Raw genomic sequence first — 20,634 nt, forward strand, 5'->3', positions numbered from 1 at the left:
GACAGGACAACCCCTCTGTGAGACAAAAGCAGGAATCACCTCAACATCAATGCATTGTTGTTTTTTAGCTTCAAAAGGTCTAAAGGGGTGTGGAAAACTCCCTCCTCAGCTCACAGCCACCTCTCATTTTAGAGCAGCACCCTCAGGCATCAAAATGCTTCGTACAAATGTTCACAAATGTGCAGTAGCTCTCTTGGATGTTTGACAGACTTGTGAAATCAATAGACTTCCCCCCTTTAAACCCACCGCACTCCAGTTGATATCAATCGATAGATCAAGGTAACACAAAATAATTGCTAACCTGAGGGTTCTGGGGCTCTCGAGAGTCTCCCTGGAATTGGCAATCCAGCCTCATCCAACCCCCCCCCCCCCCCCCCCTCCACTCCAGAGGGAAGCCAATAGCACGTTTAATTCAGACTTGAGATCACACCATCACTTCACACTATTCATTCCACCTATACAGCAGATGCTCAGGTGCTGCATGTCCCACCATGTGTAACACACACTTCTGCCGCTCATTGAACGCCTGGGTTTTATTTGGCAGGCACACACACTGTATAGAGCCTCACTCCCTTATACAGTTTCCCACTTATGATTCTCCAAACAATCTGTGTAAAACCAGAAAACTAGCTTCACAGGTGTGAAAGATTCCCAGTCTCACTATTTGCAGTTTTCTGTTATCACTACCTTTGAAGGCGTAGAGACATATGCATTTGTGGAAGTAAATTACAAGTTACATTAGTTTGATGATAGGGAGGGTTGTTTTCACACCACACTGATAGTATCTAACTTGTGCTGAGTAGAGATAGCAGTAATTAATGATGAAACAGGGAGGGGTAGGTAAAGACCAATTTAGAGGAATTGGACTTTTTAGTTTCATCTACTTGAGGAGCACACTTCAAAAATGAGCCAAGCAAACTCACAATGCAGGTTCTATTTACACTTACCACACTTACACTCTGCATGCGTGTGCTGTTGTAAAAGTAATGCACATTATTTCTGGCCCATTTCCAAGCATTTAGAGTAAGTTTTATTCTCAATCACGACCGTACTTGTTTGGCTTGGTCCTGCAGGAATTCCACACGAGGACGCGAAAAGGGTCTTGAATTATAAATGAAGTAGAAGTGGAAGGCAGCAGCTGCTTGAGCTCGCGGGGAGTTTTTGGTGCGAATATGAAAAAAAAATCAGCGGATACGGTTGGTTCAGCACTCCATGAATCCACTTCTGTCAGAAGATGAGGACAAGTGCGATGGCCAGATGTCAGACAGATGTTCATTAAAAGAGGGAAAGGAATACTTTGAGTTAAAAGACCATGCTGATCAAACAACACCAATAGCGCATGTCAGTTTACAAAGCACGGCTTATTTACAAAGCACGGCTTACCTTCCAAGCTGAGGCTGAAATTGAGGGCAGCTCTTCTGTGTGCGCTGGAATCCTTCAAGAGAACCCGAGCTGTTGCTGTGTTCAAGACTAAAGATGTACTTTGAGGGTGCAAATGAACCATGAACCGTGGGTTTTCTGTGTAAGACGAGCACAAACAGAGCAAAAAGCACCGCAGCTGAAAGACTAAGAGGGGGAGATTTAAAAGGGAAAAAAGGATCTTTTCTCTTGTATTGGTAGATTACGATACAAAGTTTGATTCATCCTGGTTTTGAGATATGTGGCATGGACTAGTGGCACCAGACGCAAAATTACCATCCCATCGTTTGTTTTGGTGTGGAGGAAACAAGAGAGAAGAGGATCTCGTTAAACAAACACAGACTGAACTTTTTTTTTTCCGGATGTATTCATCATGAGAATCATATAGAAGAGATCATTATTTAGCACATATAATCACAATAAAGACATTTCTGGGACATGCAGTCATTAACAAAACACTGATGTATTAGCACTTTGGGAGGTTGACATGCTTTTGGTCCCCCCCCCCCCCCCCCCTCCCACTGCTGAAGGAAATGTCTGCCCCTGTGGCTGCTACGTGCTTACTTTGACGGTGTGGCTCTGAAGAGGAAGTGTACAGTAGGGCTTTAGAGAATATATTTATTTACATTTGCCTGTTGCTTCGGCTCCCGACAGGTTTATAACAGCACTGAGATAACAACGAGCTGAATGAGGGTTAGGGTTAGGTTAGCCCTTACCCTAACCCTAAGAATGTTAGGTTAGCCCTAACCCTAACCCTAACCCCGACACCAAGACACGCAACGGCCGAGTTGTACAATCATTTGCCGTCGGTTAATTACTTCCAAACAAAACAGTCATTTACTTCCATGGACGTTACAAACATGTCGATTTGGGCAGCTTCAAAGAAAGCAGAGGTTTTGTGAAATGAAAACCCAACTCTGTGAAAGCAATGGTTCTCACAGTCAGAGGGCTTCGGCCATCGTACCCGTCATCGCGGGTTGCCTGTGGGCTGCATTTATTCCTCTTAAGGCTCCAAGCGTCACGTGTAAAATGAAAAACAGGTTGTGATGTTCCCTCCCCCCCTCACCCGCCGCCACATGCCCGATAAAGCCGAGCCCATCATAAACCGCCCTACGCCCTGGGTAGTGCGAAAAGCTCTAATCTTTTCCAGATCCACAAATGTAACTGTATAGGCAGGACACATAGGGCTGTGGGGGCTTGATATTTCAGGGGCTGATTTATACCGCATTCCTTGCCCGAGCTGAGGATCCGGTGTTTGGACATCACCTAATTCATCCTCCGTCCCGTCGACTTTAAGAGCACCGCCTGACGGGCAACTTTGGTTCCCCCCCCCCCCCCCCCCGCTTCAGCTCAGCAGCACGCTCGTGTCTGGAGGAAACTTATAGCCTGCTGCTTTAGGGTTTATGGAGGCACACAAATCCAAACAGACCATTTGCCTAACTTATTATTCAAGTATCCATCATAGATTTTATAAGCCAACGGTAATGTGTTTGGAGTAAGGAGGAGGTGGATTATGAATCATAAATCACAAACAAGCATCACTTTATTTGGCTTTCTCAACGTTCTTAGTCAATTATCCACACGTGTTTCTCATGTGTGGATAATGACAATTGATTCAAAGACATCACATCATCACGAGAAGAACCTATGCAACACCCAGAGAGCGAGAATGTGCTCGGCTCACAGTCTGGTTGTATGGATCAAAGTGTGTCACTTAGTCAAATCACTCCTTCTCCCAGGTGGATAATGAATGACTTACCCACAGCACTCTGAGACTGGCTGGAGGTAATGATAGCTTATTTTGGGTCCTTTGGGAGAGAATGAATAAAGAAAGAAGCTGTTGACACACTTTTATCTCCGCAGACTGTTTCAACAGTGACAGCTGACAGTCCAAAGTACAATTTATGTGGTCTTTAAAAAAAAAAAAAAAAAGAACCTTTGGCTGCGTGTGATGTTTTGTCTGTGATGGTGTTCGAGCAGAAGAATGTCCTCTTTCGGTTCCTGTCTGGGGTCAGACTCTGGCATTCAACTGGAAAAACAAGCTTGTTTATTCAAACCGAATTAGGGCGTCCCCGTAAAGCCAACATGACGTCACTGCAGCAGCGGTTTAATAAGCTCCACAAACCTACTCTTTTCTCCTCCTTCTTCATTCTTTGTAGTATTTGCCACATTTGCAAGAGGAATCCTGGTAAGTAGGTTTGGTTTTTAACACTGCAGCATGAAACTCTACACCTCAGATTAAAATGTGGAAATCCCAGAAACTAGAGCTAAGTGCCTTTAACATCCCACATGAATATAGCACACACAATATCAAATGTGTTTTTCTGCATTCTAATATGTCATTACTGTCACTGAATTTTTCTAATAACACGGTGAACACATGCCAACACCCTCTTATTCACCCGAGTATACAACATTACACGCAGCACACTGCTTGTTGCCAAAGATGTAGTTCATCTTATTTGGGTTTTGCCTGGAAATCATTAAATATCAACAGAACATGCGCTTTCTGACTATGATTATTCCATGTAAAGTAATGTCCCCAAGTCAACAAAATCATCAGGGTAATAAATAAAAACACATTGCATGAATGGATATTCCTAATTTGACTGAACGTGCTCATTCTGCACGCCTGCTGACTCCATTACAATCATCGTAGGGGTCAGCATAGTTTACTATTGTACAATACTCTGTGACGTGAATGAAACCCCGGTCTCTCCTACCAACAACCCCCTAAGAAACAACATTTATATTGCCTACAATTCATTGGTTTTCTAAATGTACTTGACTGTTGACTATTTTATTTTTCTATTGCGGGAAGCATTAATATCCAAAATGTCCGACGTTCTTGCTGGAGTGGCAGTTGCATTGCATCTATCCATCGTTACACCTCGGCGATTCACCTTGTTCATCCCCAAACACCATAAACATCTTGTATACTAAACATTGAGTCATTTCAACTAGTCATCACCAGGGATGTGTCAGTGCCATTGTCTCTTTGTCATTCTGTCTCTCTCCTCTGCTTTATTATATTTCTCCTCCCCGGCTGACAGGACGGATAGAATTCTGCACGCTATCGACTTTCAGGGAGTTTCTCTCACCATCGCACACACAATTCACACCCCGAGGTGAAAACGAATGTCTGTATGTCATTCAGCGATCGCCTATAGCGGGTTGACTTTAACAAGAGGAACTTGTCATCCTCCATAACACCCCACTTACACCCCCCCCGCAGGCGTGAAACTTCTACTGCTCCCATGGAACTCACTCAACTCTTCCTCCATCATGCTGCCTTTGGTTGCAGGTTCCCCTGACGTAGTCATGCGTCCTCCTGCGATAAGAAGGAATTCGTAGTGAGCGTGCGTAAACACACACACACACACACTCACACACACAGCAGATTAATTACACTTGAAGGTTTCCAAATCAAACCAACTTTAGACCTGGACCTGAAACGGCTATGTCTGATTGTGGATTAGGTTTGTTGCAGTTGGCCTCGATGCTTTAACCTCAAAGCCTGACTGATTTGAGGTTTCTGTGTGTGTGTGTGTGTGTGTGTATACAAAGGAGAGTTTCCTCGCCACTGTTTTCCTACGCTTGGTTTCAGAGTGCTCAATAAACCTTTGTGTGGCTTGACGCATGAGGGTGTAAAACAGCTCCTGAGAAATAAAAGAAAAAATGGCAGCGGGACGAAGGGGGTAGAAAGCTGCAGTTTCCGGGTGGGGGGTGGGGCGCTTCGGGTGGGGAAGCTGGGAACTGACGCACCCAATGTCTGTTTGTGTGTGGGACACCGAATCTCAACATTCAGCCCCACAATTGGCAAAACGAAAAACATGTCACGGATTGTATTTCCACCCTTTAGATATGAATAGACGATTTTCCGAGGCTTGTCCTCTTCTGTCCTCTTTTCATCCATGCAGTTGTTTTGAGTCGCTCTCACGTCTCCATTACACCCAGTTTTATTACCTTCAGCTCATTGTGTTGTCACAGCTGCAACTATCTCATGTTTGAAATGCTAAATTACCAAATGTAGCAATTAGCTCCACCTTGTACTGCCTTAGGCAATTTACCTGAGGTGGTGGTAACTCAGATTGATGAATTATTAAACCCTCTTTTTAAATCAAACTTCATGTTCATTGAATCTTGTAATTGTCAACAAAAAAGTTATGTTTTTGCTGAAAAATAAAAAAATAAAATCCTCAGCAGAAGAGACACCTGGTAAAACAACACTAGAGTGGAGATTCTTCTGCAGAATCTTAAAAGTCTCATAAAACTAAATGATCGTACTGATCATTTGCAGCACTGTCCAATTAAGTTACCATAGTTACCTCGGACATCAAAGGAGGTTGGGGCCGAAAAATGTCAGAAAGATGAGAGGAATACATTGGAATGTACATGTTTTTTTTTATGCCAGATTTTGGGAACCCCCTCAATTAAAATGAAGATCCTTTGAAAAAGGGCAAAAATGTACTGAGGAACATTATTTACTGTCTGTACTCTTCTGTTTCAATTTGAGGTCATAAAGTTATCACAGACACATCCACGCCAATTTTACACACTGATTAAAAGTCAAACTAAGATTCAAACTTATAAAATAAGACAATTGACAATGTTCAAAACTTATCTACTGTTAACACAGATGAAGAAAGAGAATAGCAATTGTTGTGAGTTGTTATGGTGATTCAAATCAGTGGCGCCATAAAGTGTCTCTCGCATTGTTGCGTCTGCGCTGAGGTCACTGTGGATCGTAGACTGATCTCAGTGTGCCGAGCCCAACTGTAGGTAGTCGTTGGCTTTCATCGTGTGCATGCTAGCAGGTTCATGTTTATTTAGCTCAATGGACTCTGCAGTATCTCACAGTATGGGCTGTACGGAAGAAGAGTTGGCAAATCAATAAAGTAATGGACAAGATGTGTGCTGCAGCACGTACCATAAGAAAAGAAAGGCTATTTGGTAAGCATTATGCAAAAGTGTTCTCAATAAACCCTTCATGCATAATGCATTTCATATGTCTGGTCTGTAAACTCTGGTCTGCGTTGTAGATTGATAGATGAACATTTTCATTGAAGTCAATACGTCAGTAAGTAAAGGCTGCAACCCAAACTGGGCTCTCCTTCCTGGCCTTGCACTTGGAATATGGGTTGTAATTCTATAGGAGAAGGAGGGGGAGGGGGTGAAAAAAACACAAGCTTTAGGGAGGAGGCGTGCGTAGGTGTGTGTTTCACCACTCTGCTACAGTATTAAATAGCTTCCCTTCTCATACCTGTCACCTTGTAATCAATAATGCTGGAATAACAGCCGGAACACAACAGCCATCCGTAACCTGTCACTCATTCACACCCAAACCCTATCCGCACCCCCAAAAGCATCCATCACCCATACGTGTCTGGTAGCTGCTCAGACAGGCACTCATAGGAACACTCACCTACAGAGCTTCCAGGCATCGTCCATCACCTCGGCCCACCAGAGGGGTCTATGGCTGGGACACACACACACACACACACACACACACGCACACACACACACACACACGCACGCACGCACGCAGCGAACCTGATCCACAACAGGCCACACAGTGGTCACACACAGGCCTTCCTCTGGACAAACACAAACACTCATAAAACACAGGTCACCAACGAGCTCACACAGGTGCCCTTTCACGTCGCTCAAAGCTCCACAAACGCGTCACCTCCCTGTCTGCTGTTACGCAGTCATTATTTCAAGTCTTTAATCTACAATCCTAATTAAATCCTTTTTTTTTTCTTTCTACTTTCCACCAATTCCCAGCAGGCTCTTGCCCTCCTCCTGCTTCTCCTGCTATGCGGATTATGTTTGCAGTATAGTGGGTAAATAGTGCTGGAGTTGGTGGGCTTGTAATGGAAACACGGATACACAGATATCAAAGGTTCAGCCCCCCTTCTTTCAAAATATCCAACACATCAAAACTTGTGTGCAACAGATGCTTCAAAGCGCACGTGTTGGCCACTTTCTGCTTACGTGAAAACTGCAAATGTGCAGTCCACACCGGTGCAACATCTGAGTCCACCCCATGCCAGCGCGCGAGAACATATAGCAGCACAGTAAACTTTTTCTCACAAGGGGAAGACTCAGTAAAATAGACTCAAAGGTCTAGCAGATGTGTGCTTCCATGCACCATCTTTAGCCTGTTTCATTCACAAGCTGAGGTGTGATGCGGGAGAGAAACAAGAATGAAACACAGTGCCAGAGCTAAGGGTGTGAAGGGTGTCTTATTAACTGTGCCCTCCCATTAGCGTTGGTACATTTGTTCCCTCTTTCCTGATCCTGTGACCTGGTTCCTCTGCAAATTGCAAAATACATGGTCTTATAATGCTCCGATTTTTTTGTTTGTTTCATTGACTGCAACATTTTATAATGTTGATCATCTGTTCCTGTGGTTCACCATGTTCTTTGTTCTGCTTTAAATTCGTTAGAGAGCATTCTACGGGTTCATAAGGCGCATCAAGCCCACAGCAAAAAGCGTAATTAGTCATTAAAATGCAGCAAAGTTCACTTTCCAAACCAGCTCTCCCGTTTCAACCATGTTTTTTACACCAGTGAATCGGGGTCCTGTCTCTTCTCTCACCTCCTGGGCTGTTGAAGGCTCTAACATTCGGTGTAGGGTGCTAGAAAGGCTTCAACCAATTATCAAACCTCAGATCCAGGACGAGCACTGCAGGTTCTTTTCAGCATGGCCATTGAATGGTGGACCCGCTATTAACCCCAGGTTCTCTGCCGAAGGAGTTATAAGCGTTTGCATGGGTTTGAAGAGGGATTACGACAGGGAGGCCTGAAAGGGGTACTTGGGGAATACAGGGTATTAGGGTTGTTGATAATAGCCACCTGGCTTATAACCAAAGGGAGAGTTTTTCCACCAGGGTTGTCTATTGTTGCTGATCCTGTTTGTGATTTTAATGGACGGGATCTTGCACAGCAGGAGGTGGGAAGAGCGTGCGTACAGTTCTAGGAGCTCTGCGATGCATCTTTGCTCTCTGCAGACGATGTGGTTCTGTTGGCCTCCTCATACCGTGACCTTTATCGCCCGCGGGGCCGGTTTGCAAGCGAGTGTGAACGGGGGCCGAGCTGAGAGTCAATACTTCCAAGTCTTCTTCAGTGTTCTCTTCAGGAAAACGGCGGATAACTCTTTGCAAGGCAGCGAGGCTATTGCTGCTCAAAGCAAGGAATTTCAAGTATCCTGGGGGTCTTGTTTCAAGCGGGTGAGGGTAAAGCAGAACATGAAATGCAAGGGGCGGGTAGATGGCCGGGGTGGATGTAGCGTCAGCTGTGAATGCCGTTGTTGTACTGGACTGATGGGGTGAAGAGAGAGAGAGAGAGAGAGAGAGAGAGAGAGAGAGAGAGAGGAGGCCGAAGGCGCAACTTTGGCGTTGAGCAAAAGACTTGAGATTGTGTATGAAAGCAGCGGTTCTGTGCTTCCTCGGTTGTGTGGCTGTCTTCAGTCATGGAGGAGGGCGAGGAGGCAGCTTGGAGGAGAGCTGCTGCTCCATCGTGTTGAAAGGGGCCAGTGGAAGGGGTTTGGATATCTGATCCGGAGCCCAACTGAAAGCCTCCCTTTAGATTTTTCTAGGGAACGTCCAACTGGTTAAAGGTCCCAGGGTGAATCAAGACCTCTTACCAAGTTGAACTCTGAAGAGACCAAATATCTCACTGTGGCCTCGGAGAGCAATGTCTAGAATATTTGTAATCTGACACAACAATCACAAATAAAATGTACCTAGGTGTGTCTGTTTCTGTGTCAACATGGCGAAGGTGGAGATAAAGGGTTTGACAGATCAGGAACATTGCTCCATTGGGGTGTTTATGGTTTTCAGTATTACCTCATTTCATTCACAGTCAGGGAATCTAGTTCTTAGCATCTGCTGATTGAAGAAAACTCATTTCTTTCTGAGCAGCAATACACAAGTATCAGGTTTTTATAAATACAAAATATCACATAAACATCAGTGTTGAGGATGTGTATATTTTTGCCTGGTTACATCATGCTTTGTGATTTAGTTACTGTTTAGTTTGCCTGCATGAGTCAGAGTCGAGTCAGAGCGTGAGAGTTGCAGCTGTGAAGCTGTGAATGTCTTCACTAGAACGTTGTGTTGATGGAATTGGCGTCACAGAGAATTCCAGTGCTGTTGTTGGATCTTCTGCTAGGACATAATACTAAAAAACCATAGGAAAGACATGACACCGCTCACACAGATGCAGGCCTCGACAAGGATTTCATGAAATGTAATGTTCCTTCATTTGTGACAAAATCATTCAGTCATTTATGATTCAAAACCATATTCTTTATAAAAATGAACCAATCTGTCTGCATAAATAGCAGAAAGGTTGTTGAGCAAATAAGGGAGATATCACAGCGTCCACTTTAACCTGCAAAAAAAAACATCTGGACATGATATCTCACCACTGCTCAGAAATGACGCAGAAGGAAAACCAAGCGTTCCGCCCTTCCAACCAATGTCTCCTTTCTGCTGAACTCTGCCATCACTGAGTGAAACCCTCGTGTCAGAAATCTACCCACCGCTATGCAGTGAAGGTGAATATTGCTTATGGCCTATGCTTACCCATAAATCACTTGGGGAAGACAGCTTGGAGACATTTCTGGACAAATTATGAAAATTGGACCATGATGGCGTCAAGCAGCGTAGTGGGAAAAAAAACACATCCTCCTCAAAACATTGGGATGTGGCCAAGGTGATATGAATCACTTCTTGTTGTTCTGGTATTATTTTAAGCTGCTATTCACGGGCGTCTCTTATCCGTTGTATAATACTGACCTCGCACAGGTCACTAGGATTCTATTCCTGCATGAACTCATGGTTCTGTGTAACATTATAGATTATTCTGCCTAAATATTAGTTAAAGGATTTCATTTATTTATAAGTATTTCATATGCATCTGAGTACACTAACCACATAAAAAAAACACATTCAAACTTCTATTGTGAATTCAGAAGCCTGACAACACTTCTTTAAAGAGTCAAAGAGTCTCAGAATCTCAGAGTGAGGGCGAATTTTTGAAATAGTTTAGAGAAACACTCAAAATAAAAAAACAAAGATGCTCTTTCAGATTCCTGATTTGGTGTGGTTGAACTTTCCCTCACCTCCAGAAGCCGGGCAGGGACACAGCAGAGAAAACAGAGAGCGGGCCAGGGGAAATTCCTGCCAGGGATGCACCATTGTGTCTTAATACCACAGGAATGCACAAGTGAAATCTACATGGAAAACTACAGATATGCAGTGGGATAAACATTTGGCCAGGTTGTCACTCCTGCTGTTACTATTGGTTGTGATTTGTTAGTGAAAAGATGCAGACACATCAGCACAATGTGCTGATTTAAGCTTTAAATTAAACGTTGTGTTTACAGCGCTCAAGCTTTTAAGGAGTCATAAAAGAAGAGGTCGTCTCCTAAGACAAAACATATGTAGAACCATCAAAACAACATCAACATGATATCAATGTTATGTTGTGTGTCGTCGATAACAAACCACATTACGGGAGGAATCTTCAAGTCATTTGCATTCAAACAGATTACGTGGACAATTGGTGCTCTACGTTGTATTGAAAATGTGACACAAACCTACATTTAATTCACACGAAATAATAGTTTCACGTTCTTGCCAGGAGTGAGAGCGTTAGAAACCAAAAAACATTGAGCTATTGACGTGCCGGACGGCAATAGAATGGATGATAAAGAATGATAACATGTTATGGTTGCTACGCGAGCCAGTGAGGGAACACCGTGTCTCAGCCTGAAAAACAACATTGATTTGTTACATTGCTGTAGTTTATTGCTGGGTGGATCCCTCCAATAACTGCCAGCATTTCTATGTATCTGTCAAAGAGTTCCTAAATCAGTGCAAGAATGATTTGTCAAGGCTGTTGTGGATTTGTGTTGGCAGAGGGGCCTATTGATCCTTTGCGATCAATACTTTCTTTCTCCTCTTCTCTCTCGGTGTTTTTTTTTTTTTTTCCGTGCAGAGACGATTAGACATAACTGCATTCCTCTTTCTCTTTGGGACATGGGGTTAAATGCTCGATTCTTTTCAGATGTCCGTGAAACTCTTTTCTTTGGGCTTGATGTGTGGCGCCGTGGAGCACGCCGCCACGTTGTTGTGGTTGTTGTTGTTGTCGTCGTCACAGGCTTGTACCAACACAGCCCTTTTCTCTCCACTCAATCTTCTCTCGTCCGATGAGCAGGGCAGTGCTGTGTAGCAGAGTCCATTATTAGCTGCTTTTCCTGCTGGCTGTGTGCCAGGACCCGCTGGGGAAGCCGAGGGGGGGGGGGGGGGGGGGGAGGAGGGCCGAAGCCTGAAGCGTTCCCATGACAAAAAAAAAAGTCAACATCAGCCTTTAATGTAGCCAAGCAGCCAGAACATCTGAATGGAAGAAGCAAACAAAAAACTCCACAAAGGAGATCCAAGAGTCGAATGAAGAGCCCTCCGACAGTGAGCTGCGTGAGAAGTGCTCTCGCAGGTCCGCGTGTCTCCAGAGGGCCAGAAGCCACCGCACTTCAGTCCATTCTGTGTGTGGTGTTAATTAGACGGGGGGGGGACACTTGGTCAGGATGTATGTGTAAGTCCTTACAGTCATTCACGCATGCCTCGTATCAATTTTAGCTGAGCTTTCTCCCCCCCCAAAAAAGGCGCTCACGTGCTCGACTGCCAAGATTTGAGACTCAGATGTAGTATGAAGCTTGCGAGCTATGACTCTTGTGCAGTGACAGGCGCATTTATTTCTTGTTTGGTGCATTTCTTTCAGACACCGTAGTGTCTGACCGAGACTGCACAGTGGTGTGGATTTTATTTTAACTTCATAAACAGAGAACGTGCACAATACTCCGCATTCGATCTGTGGTTTCTGCACCCTTGAGTGTTTCTGAAAGGACGGGGATTTTCTTTGCTGAATTTCCTCCAGTGTGGTTATTAAACCATGGTTTCTTTTTTCAAAACGTGATCTTGATCTTAAAGAGATTACCTGAGATGAACCTGGAGAGAAAGGCCACTGCTTTTTATATTAGTGCCATTCGGTGCCAAGGGCTGATTATATGAGTAGACTCATATAATCCATTATCCTCCTGGGGCGAGTTATTTTCCATCCTAGAAAAAATGGAGCACCAAACAACAGTATTGCATAACAGTAAAGGGTAATGTTTATTATCAACTACCCTACAGCAGACTTGTGGGTGACCTGCATGGCTGTAGTTGTTGGAGATTCTGTTATACAACGGCCTTTTAGCTGCACTACACCACTACATCTGCACTCACTCAACTCACTCATGGATGCAGATGCTAATCTGACACCTTGTTTTGATCAATTATTACACACGCATTGCTAGTGTAGAAAAACTATTGATGCTGTAAGGTTTGAGCTGTCATCATCACTATGTAGTAAGTACTTGACTGACTTGCTCGGCCCTTGAGCGTCTTCCTGGACCAATGCAAAAAGACACTTCTAGCTACCAAAGATGGAGGGTGAATGTCTCTGCATCCGTGTGCCTCCCAGATACCAGCGTCCTACGGCCGAGATCCCCAAACGCTCTTCGCTGACAAGAAAGATCATGGAGAACGTCTTGATACCGTAAGCACTCTTCACGGTGGTTCCGACAGCTGAAACACCAGATGGGGTCACTACTCATATTTGCACTTGGAACACGTGAAAGCAATAGTGATATTTCCCCCTTTTTTTTCTAAACACAGGGATTTTCTCCAAACGCGGTTTATGGTCAGTGCCAAAGAGTTTTCTACATGTTGTTTTTTTTTCCACAGCTGAGTAGTGTGTTGCTTTCTTAGCTCTGACAGCGCGTTAACTCTTCCCAGAGGGGGGGGGGGGGGGGGGGATTCTCGTGACGCACCGTTCAGCCGGACCATGGATATCAACCAGGCTGTTTTTTAGTTTTACTTTAGCTTTATATGTCTCCTTTTGTGTTTGTGTTTTTCTGTGAAAACAGAATTATAAGAATTTTAGATAGAGGTTGGTCGATGCAGGATATCTTGAAACACGGTATTTCAGGATTACAAAAAAACAATGAATGAAAAATGAGTCCCTGTGTAATAAGTCATTTCATTAGAACTGGATTTTCCGTTTTCATAAACCAGGTTCCTGCACTGTAAGAGTTCATGTTGTGGGAAAATAATAAAACCCTGCTGTGTCTTCTCAGCAGCTCCCTAATCTTCAAATATTAAAGATCAAATGAAGTGGGTTAGATTTTTTATTGAGTTGAAAGCAACAATTTTCTCACACAAAACAACTTTTGGGCTATTGATATTAAACAACAAAGAAATATTCTGAATGTTATTTCATCCTTCACTAGCGCTAGTTGCATTTTCGAAATATCCTTCCGTTTGTGACAAGTGACTCTTTGTAGCTGATAAATAACCCAATTATGACAGCTGGAACGGTCCACTTCTCACTAGAGGCTTTTCTTTTTAAATGCAATTACTGTTATATGCTGACCTCTTTTGCTCCTAAATATTGTGAGGTCAGGGTCCACACAGATAATGTTATTTCAGAGAACACCGTGACATAAATTGATTAAATTCTGTTTAGATAATGGACAAAGGTAATTATAGATTTGGATATGTAGCAAGACAATGGCATGTGATAGAGAACATACGCTAAAATTTCGTCTCAAAATCACAGGCCAAGCAGGAAAAGAAGCCCAAATAAACATTTTTGTTTTCCTGTATCCAAAGTCTGAGTTCAATGTGGCTAATGATTACAGGTCCGGGGGCCCACAGTGAGTCTTTGCAACTACTGCATTCCCCTTTGAGTGCATCACAACAATGAAAAGCCCTCATACAACATCCAAGGACCGTCCTTTTTCCGGCAGGAGAACAAACTTGATTGGGAGCAATAAGGTCCCATCTGGAGGCCGCGCCCGCCCCACCCTTCCCTTCAAAGTCATGGACCCCGACTTAGCAGCATAAAGCCCAGGAAAGGAGAGGCTGCAAGGACACATGCTCTGCACGTTCCTCCCGACCATCACAATAAACTGGTTTGCCGCTATCTGTTTGCTCAGGAGTCTAGAGTCAACTGCTGGGAGGAAGCATGCGGAAGGTTGCAATCAAGATAGTACATGAAAGTTTGGAGTTGGACCAAGTCCTTGATAATCAACCGCTGCAGAGGAAAAAGAAGAAAACAAATCTGGGCAACAGTGTTTCATTTCCTTTTCCTGCCTTCTATAACAAAGTTGAAAGGTCACACAAACCCATTTTATTAAAGGTTACGGTTCACATATTCTTTGAAGCAAAGTTACACAAAAGGCAATTTCTCTCCTTCATGAAATCAACGTACCGCTTTCCCTGCAGTTGTAATATAGGAGGCTGATTTCCGATATGTTGTTTATTAGAACTGAGCTTGCAGCTGGTTTGCCGGGTAATGAATTCGTATTTGGTAACCGATGCACTGCAGTTAACCAGGTTTAAGCATGTTAAATGCATGCTGCTGGGTGCCTGTTAATTAGCAACCCGCAGCGGCAAAGTCCTAACCAACGGGGACACGTTCTAATGTGCTGAGAAGCCATATGCCGACGCGTGAAAAAGTAATACCTCATTTAAAAAATATTCTGGAAAAAAAAACACACATTAATTAGTGTTTTCACAACCAGAAAGCGCCTTTGGCTAACACATGGGAAAATGAACACACACCAACTTAGACGCTGTGGAATTGATTTGTCTCTCTTTTTCTCAACTAAAGCCATTTTTTAACTGTCTTCGCGGATGACTGAGAGGCAGGAATGCATGTAACGAGGAAGGCAGACCATATACATGTGGCTGAGACGTAGAGTATGTTAAGAGCCTTTTGATCATCCAAATAAATTCAGTAAATTCTCTCCATTAAACATGGAGGGGCCCTCTCTATGCCTCTGAGAAGGGAATTACTGTATTTAAGACATGAAGCTCAATTAACAACTTAAGGCTGTCCATCATCTTTTAACCAGTAGTGGTAGTGGAGCGTTATCAAGATGAGAATATGTTAACAATGAGCAATAAAGAACGGCTTGACAGCCTCCCGAAGGTCACATTCCTGAGTAGCATTTAACCAAAAAAGATGTTTTTAACGGGGACCCCAGTGAGCAGAGGCCAAGTGTAGACTGAAATGATGTGCTTGGTGCTAGATTTGTTTACAGTAAAGGTGAAGAATGTTCCTTTGTGTCAGCTGCAAGAGAAATAACTGACCCTCTTAAAGACGAAACAGCATTACATTCCCCAGACAAGTGCCATAAATCAACCTCGTCTGTGACTTCTGTCGAAAAAGACCCTTTAACAACTTGAGAAATGTTGCTCGAAACATTTGGTTAGAAGACATTTGTACCTTAACTACTTTTCTTGGACATTCACGTCTCCTCTGGTCTCAAGGCCCCATGTCTTTTGCATGGACAGACAGATAGAAATCTCTTGCAGAAATAGCACTCGGCAAAACGACTTTCAAAGCCAGAAGCTTTTATTTTTTATTTTTATTACCTTCCCTGTAGACTCTGGGGGCTCCATCTCTTTATGGCCAACTTACTCTACATCAGCACTTCATCAGCCCAGATCACACATATCATCTTCCTGTCTGCCAGAGTACAGCGTGCCGCTAGTGTTTCCATCATTTCTACAGTAAATGCACACCGTGGGTAATACTCGTAAATGTCACATTCTGTTTGGCCAATCTCGGTGTGTGAGTGTGGCTGAGCACAGTGAGCGGAGTGCTGAAGAGGCTTTTGAAAACCACAGCCGTCTGCTTCTTACAAATCCCGACAGCTTACACATCTCGTCTGAAAATAATCATACCATTTCAGTGGTGAGATGAAGATGACAAACAAATCAAATAAAGAAGAATACATATCAATATATTTATGTGCCTTGGGCCCTCTGCAGGGGGTTTGCATCTTCTCTCCATGGCTGCATGGTTTCTCTACAGGTTCTTTGGTTTCTTTCCACAGTCCAAATGTATGCAAGTCAGGATAATTGATGACAGCACATTGGCTGCAAGTGTGAATGGTTTATCTTTTGCATATAAATATATATATATTGTCCTAAACAATACGACATACAGGTGATCACAAAAAATACATTTTGTATTTTAGGTTACGTTCACATGGTCAACGCGTCATTATGACAGTTCCTTCCCCATGTGAGCTTTGCTCCATCTAGAGTCAAGAAGAGGGAAACGTCTAATTTAAAGGCGGAAGTTTGAGCCCATCAAGTTAACATGTGACACTACAGGAAGAACAGAAGTGAGGCTATATTGTTTTTCATCTTTAATTTGAAACGGTAGGTAATACTATTGATCGATTGATTTAAACGCTTAAACACGTCAATAACATAATTTGCCTGAACTCAAAACACGCCAAGGCAAAATTGAAATCCTCTCTTTTCTCTCCTTAGCCTACGCACTCTGTTTTATTTTGAAGGTCACTACCGGACGTTGTGTCACGTTTAGATGTGTTGGGCTGTGTGGGCTGCACGCGGACTGTACCAGCAGCAACCGGCATGGCGTACAGCGCGAAGATCGGTCCGTCCATCCTGAGCAGCGACCTGTCGCGTCTGGGCAGCGAATGCGTGCGGATGATGGGCTGCGGCGCGGACTACCTGCACCTCGACGTTATGGACGGGTCAGTTCGCCAGTTGGTCTGGTGCCAGTGGGAGAGGAGCTAGCATGCTAACTAGCTAGCCGAGTGGAAGTTCAGTGAGGGAGGGCTAAACGCCGACAAGCTAAACTAGGAACCGGGACGTTTAATTACGGGGGAGCCGATGTCCGCGTAACTGGAAACACATGAAGTCTGTGAATACTGAGGTTTCCAAAACGTCAAACTTTATAATGTCTTAAAAGTCTTAAATGTTTACCTTCCTCTTATACCTCCGCAACATGTTTGTTGTGCAACTGTTTGCGCAATAAGAGAGGAGTTCCTCACAACAGGAAGTTAAGTTAAATGTCTTCTTTTTTTGTTTGTTTCCCTTTTATAAGGCACTTTGTTCCCAACCTGACCTTTGGCCATCCCATGGTGGAGTGCCTGAGGAAGTCGGTAGGCCAAGACCCTTTCTTTGGTGAGGGAGGAGGAACCTCCACAAGTCTTCCCTTAATCACTCCATTCAAATGAATCGCGAAGGCATCTGATCGTTTTCACCGTCATTTGGCAGACATGCACATGATGGTGTCACGGCCGGAGCAGTGGGTGAAGCCCATGGCTGCGGCAGGAGCCAACCAGTATACGTTCCACATAGAGTCCACCACCAACCCTGGTAACCTCATCAAGGAGATTAGAGAGAGTGGCATGAAGGTGACAACAACAACAAAAATAACGCAGACTCAGGCAAAAGCAGCCGTGCTTTTTTGAGCGGAAAAGGTGCCGCTGTGAGTTTCATTGTGCTCCGTACTAACGCGCGTGGGTTTTGCAGGTGGGTTTGGCCATAAAGCCTGGTACTACTGTTGAAGAGCTCGCCCCTTGGGCCAATCAGATCGACATGGCCCTGGTCATGACTGTTGAACCCGGCTTTGGGGGCCAGAAGTTCATGGACGACATGATGCCGAAGGTAAGGCCAAACCACGGCAATCATACGTTTACAGATGTTTCTGTTTCATGCGTTTCCCCAATATACGTTATATCAAAAAATATCAACGGTTGAACACGGGCCAGATGTTGACAAAATTACTGTTTACACATTGTGCCGCGTTTTGAATGCACCATGTTAACTGGTAGCTGCACAAGGATGCCATCACATTATGGAGCGGACATAAACAAGTTGACCTTTTGAGAACAAAAGAAATGAACTGATTGCCAATTGTCACTAAGCCTTATCCGTAATGGTTGTTATAAAGGCAGAACCATTCCACTGGTAATTGGAGTGGAATAACAGAAACACTCAAATGATCTTACACGAGTGCCAATTAAAGACCGCTTTGGCGTCAGCGCTCTCTTCACTGTCTTTTAACACCAGAGGGGAAGTCGGTCAGATGCCTCTTTTAAAAGCCGATAGATGACCGACCAGATAGAAGTTCTCTGAATCATAGTTAATTTGCCTGGCATTCAAATGTATTTATTTAAATTAATTGAGTTTTCTCATTAAGCCTATATCACTATGACTGATGTATCTAAAAATTGTGTTGAGGATAAGGTTTTAAGCCTGCTTCCAAGCTCTCTGATTTTATTTCTGTGCAGGTGAGTTGGTTAAGGAGTCAGTTCCCGTCGTTGGACATTGAAGTGGACGGAGGAGTCGGCCCTGACACCATTCACAAGTGTGCAGAGGTAAGGTGTATAGGCACACTCGTCTGAAATTCAAACGGTTTTCTTGTAGCTTCTTTTTGAAGTGAGTTAACATGAATTGTCGTCGCAGGCAGGAGCCAACATGATCGTGTCAGGCAGCGCCGTGATAGGCAGCGAGGACCCTCGCTCGGTCATCGCTATGCTGCGCACCGTGGTCGCCGAGGCCATCCAGAAACGCTCGCTGGACCGCTGAGATGTCGACACGGCGACGCAACACCTGGAACGGACTCTGTGTGAACACTTGTGGGGTTCAGGTCAGGGGTCAGCAGGGCATCGGCGGCATTGAAGCCGCACCGTGCCGCTACAAGACATTTTGCGTTCCATCTTGTCCTTCCACAATCACCTCTTTGAACAGTTAAATGAAATCGAGTCTCATCTCGGCATTGGGACCACCATTTCAAGACCGGAGCTGAGGTCGTGCTTATTTCACATAAATTAAAATCCCTGAATATAGTTTGACTGTTTAAAGTTCATATTGATTATGGAAATAAAATGGTCCAAGGCACTGTGATTACCACTGTGGTACCTTGTCAGTTTGGCAGAAATTGTGTTTTATAAATTCTGGTACTGGTTGAAATCACTCATCACTAATTCACTAATTCCATGACTTTTACATCATCAAATACTATCAATACCTTACCCTAATTTTTCAGTATTTTCCATTTAATCTTTTTTCACACTAGATGGCAAGTCTGGACAACAATTATATTTGCTGGCACTCGGGAGAGAGAAGGGGGGTGGGGGGGGGCTTCCCATCAGTGAAAGAAACCGTATAAAATAACCATTTGATTACATTGTAAGCATTTATTTTTTATTTGTGAGCATGGGCAAATATTTTTACACAGTTTGAGATTAGAAGCGCAGCGCTGTAATCTATAATACATTAAATCCTGCGGTGTGAGCGGCGCCACTGACTGCAGAGAATACGCCACAGAATGATTTCCGCAGTCGAGTAGTTTGGAAAAACTATTTGAACTTATTTCAAACTGTATTGTTTGGCTGCAGTTTCTGCGTATGCGCTTCAACCTCCCCCCCCCCCCCCGCTCCCCTCTGTCCTCAATTCAAAAATCATCACATTGATAAGAGTTCTTCAAGTGACTCATGTGCAGTAGCGGTGACCCCGACCGTTTGATTGGAATATGATCGAATTCGAACTTGTGAGCATACAGTCAATATGTAGTGTCCCATTCACTGAGCCGGACTGCGTTTTCCTGAGGACAACCTGTGTGTGTGTGTGTGTGTGTGTGTGCGCGCAGCATCCTCATCGCTTAAGAAAGCGCCTCCTGTCGCTGAGAGTCACCCGTGACATACTTCCAACGGCAACCAGCTCGCTCTTAATAATGCAGCGTATGTCTTGGAGGCAATTCAAAGACCAGTTTTAAAAAATTGATGCCTGAAATCTGTATTTTCAAATCATCCTCACACATGATGGCAGATAATGCTGTCGCCTTCGTTAAGTGTCTCAGAGGTCCGTGCATTGAACACGCCTTTGTGCATCGAACGTCCCGTGACGGACTCGCGTTCTAACCGATGACGACATGCGCTTTGCGTGCCGGTGTCACTGCCGCGTCGCAAAGACGGGGACACGGCTCAATGCGAGGGGAGCAGCACCCACCCACCCACACACACACGCGCCACGCGAACGGTGACTTCATTCACGCGGCCACAGGCACAAACGTATCTCACAGGCCGGGCCCTAACTTGTGCGTCAAAGTGATTCATGGCGCCATGGCAACCACATCCACAGGTGCGCGCGTTTGCGTTTGAACCGGTAATAGCTTCGCGGTGGCTGGGGTGATGAGGGGAATGGTCTAGATAAGCGTCGGCACTTGGCGTTTCTCGCTGATGGCGTGTGTAAATCGCCCACGTCTTTCACAGCGTGGGCACACACACACACACACACACACACACACACACACAGAGAGAGCAGTTAC

At 44.3% G+C, this 20,634-nt stretch overlaps 1 protein-coding gene across 1 annotated transcript; it reads left to right on the forward strand.

The window, feature by feature from the left end:
* The first annotated feature begins 16,861 nt into the window (after nucleotides 1-16,861).
* Nucleotides 16,862-19,211, forward strand: rpe (ribulose-5-phosphate-3-epimerase). The gene is made up of 6 exons (XM_037489488.2): nucleotides 16,862-17,050; nucleotides 17,404-17,483; nucleotides 17,577-17,716; nucleotides 17,835-17,969; nucleotides 18,596-18,682; nucleotides 18,771-19,211. Exons 1-6 carry the CDS (start codon nucleotides 16,929-16,931, stop codon nucleotides 18,891-18,893), a joined length of 687 nt encoding a protein of 228 aa, XP_037345385.1. The 5' UTR covers nucleotides 16,862-16,928; the 3' UTR covers nucleotides 18,894-19,211.
* Nucleotides 19,212-20,634: the final 1,423 nt, after the last annotated feature.

The sequence above is a fragment of the Pungitius pungitius genome, chromosome 10, assembly GCF_949316345.1.
Source record: "Pungitius pungitius chromosome 10, fPunPun2.1, whole genome shotgun sequence".
Taxonomy (NCBI): domain Eukaryota; kingdom Metazoa; phylum Chordata; class Actinopteri; order Perciformes; family Gasterosteidae; genus Pungitius; species Pungitius pungitius.

Coding starts and splice junctions, on each gene's coding strand:
- rpe (XM_037489488.2), top strand. CDS start 16,929: ATGGCGTACAGCGCGAAGATCGGTCCGTCCATCCTGAGCAGCGACCTG. Junction 17,717..17,834: donor TTAGAGAGAGTGGCATGAAG/GTGACAACAACA, acceptor TGGGTTTTGCAG/GTGGGTTTGGCCATAAAGCC. Junction 18,683..18,770: donor CCATTCACAAGTGTGCAGAG/GTAAGGTGTATA, acceptor TTGTCGTCGCAG/GCAGGAGCCAACATGATCGT.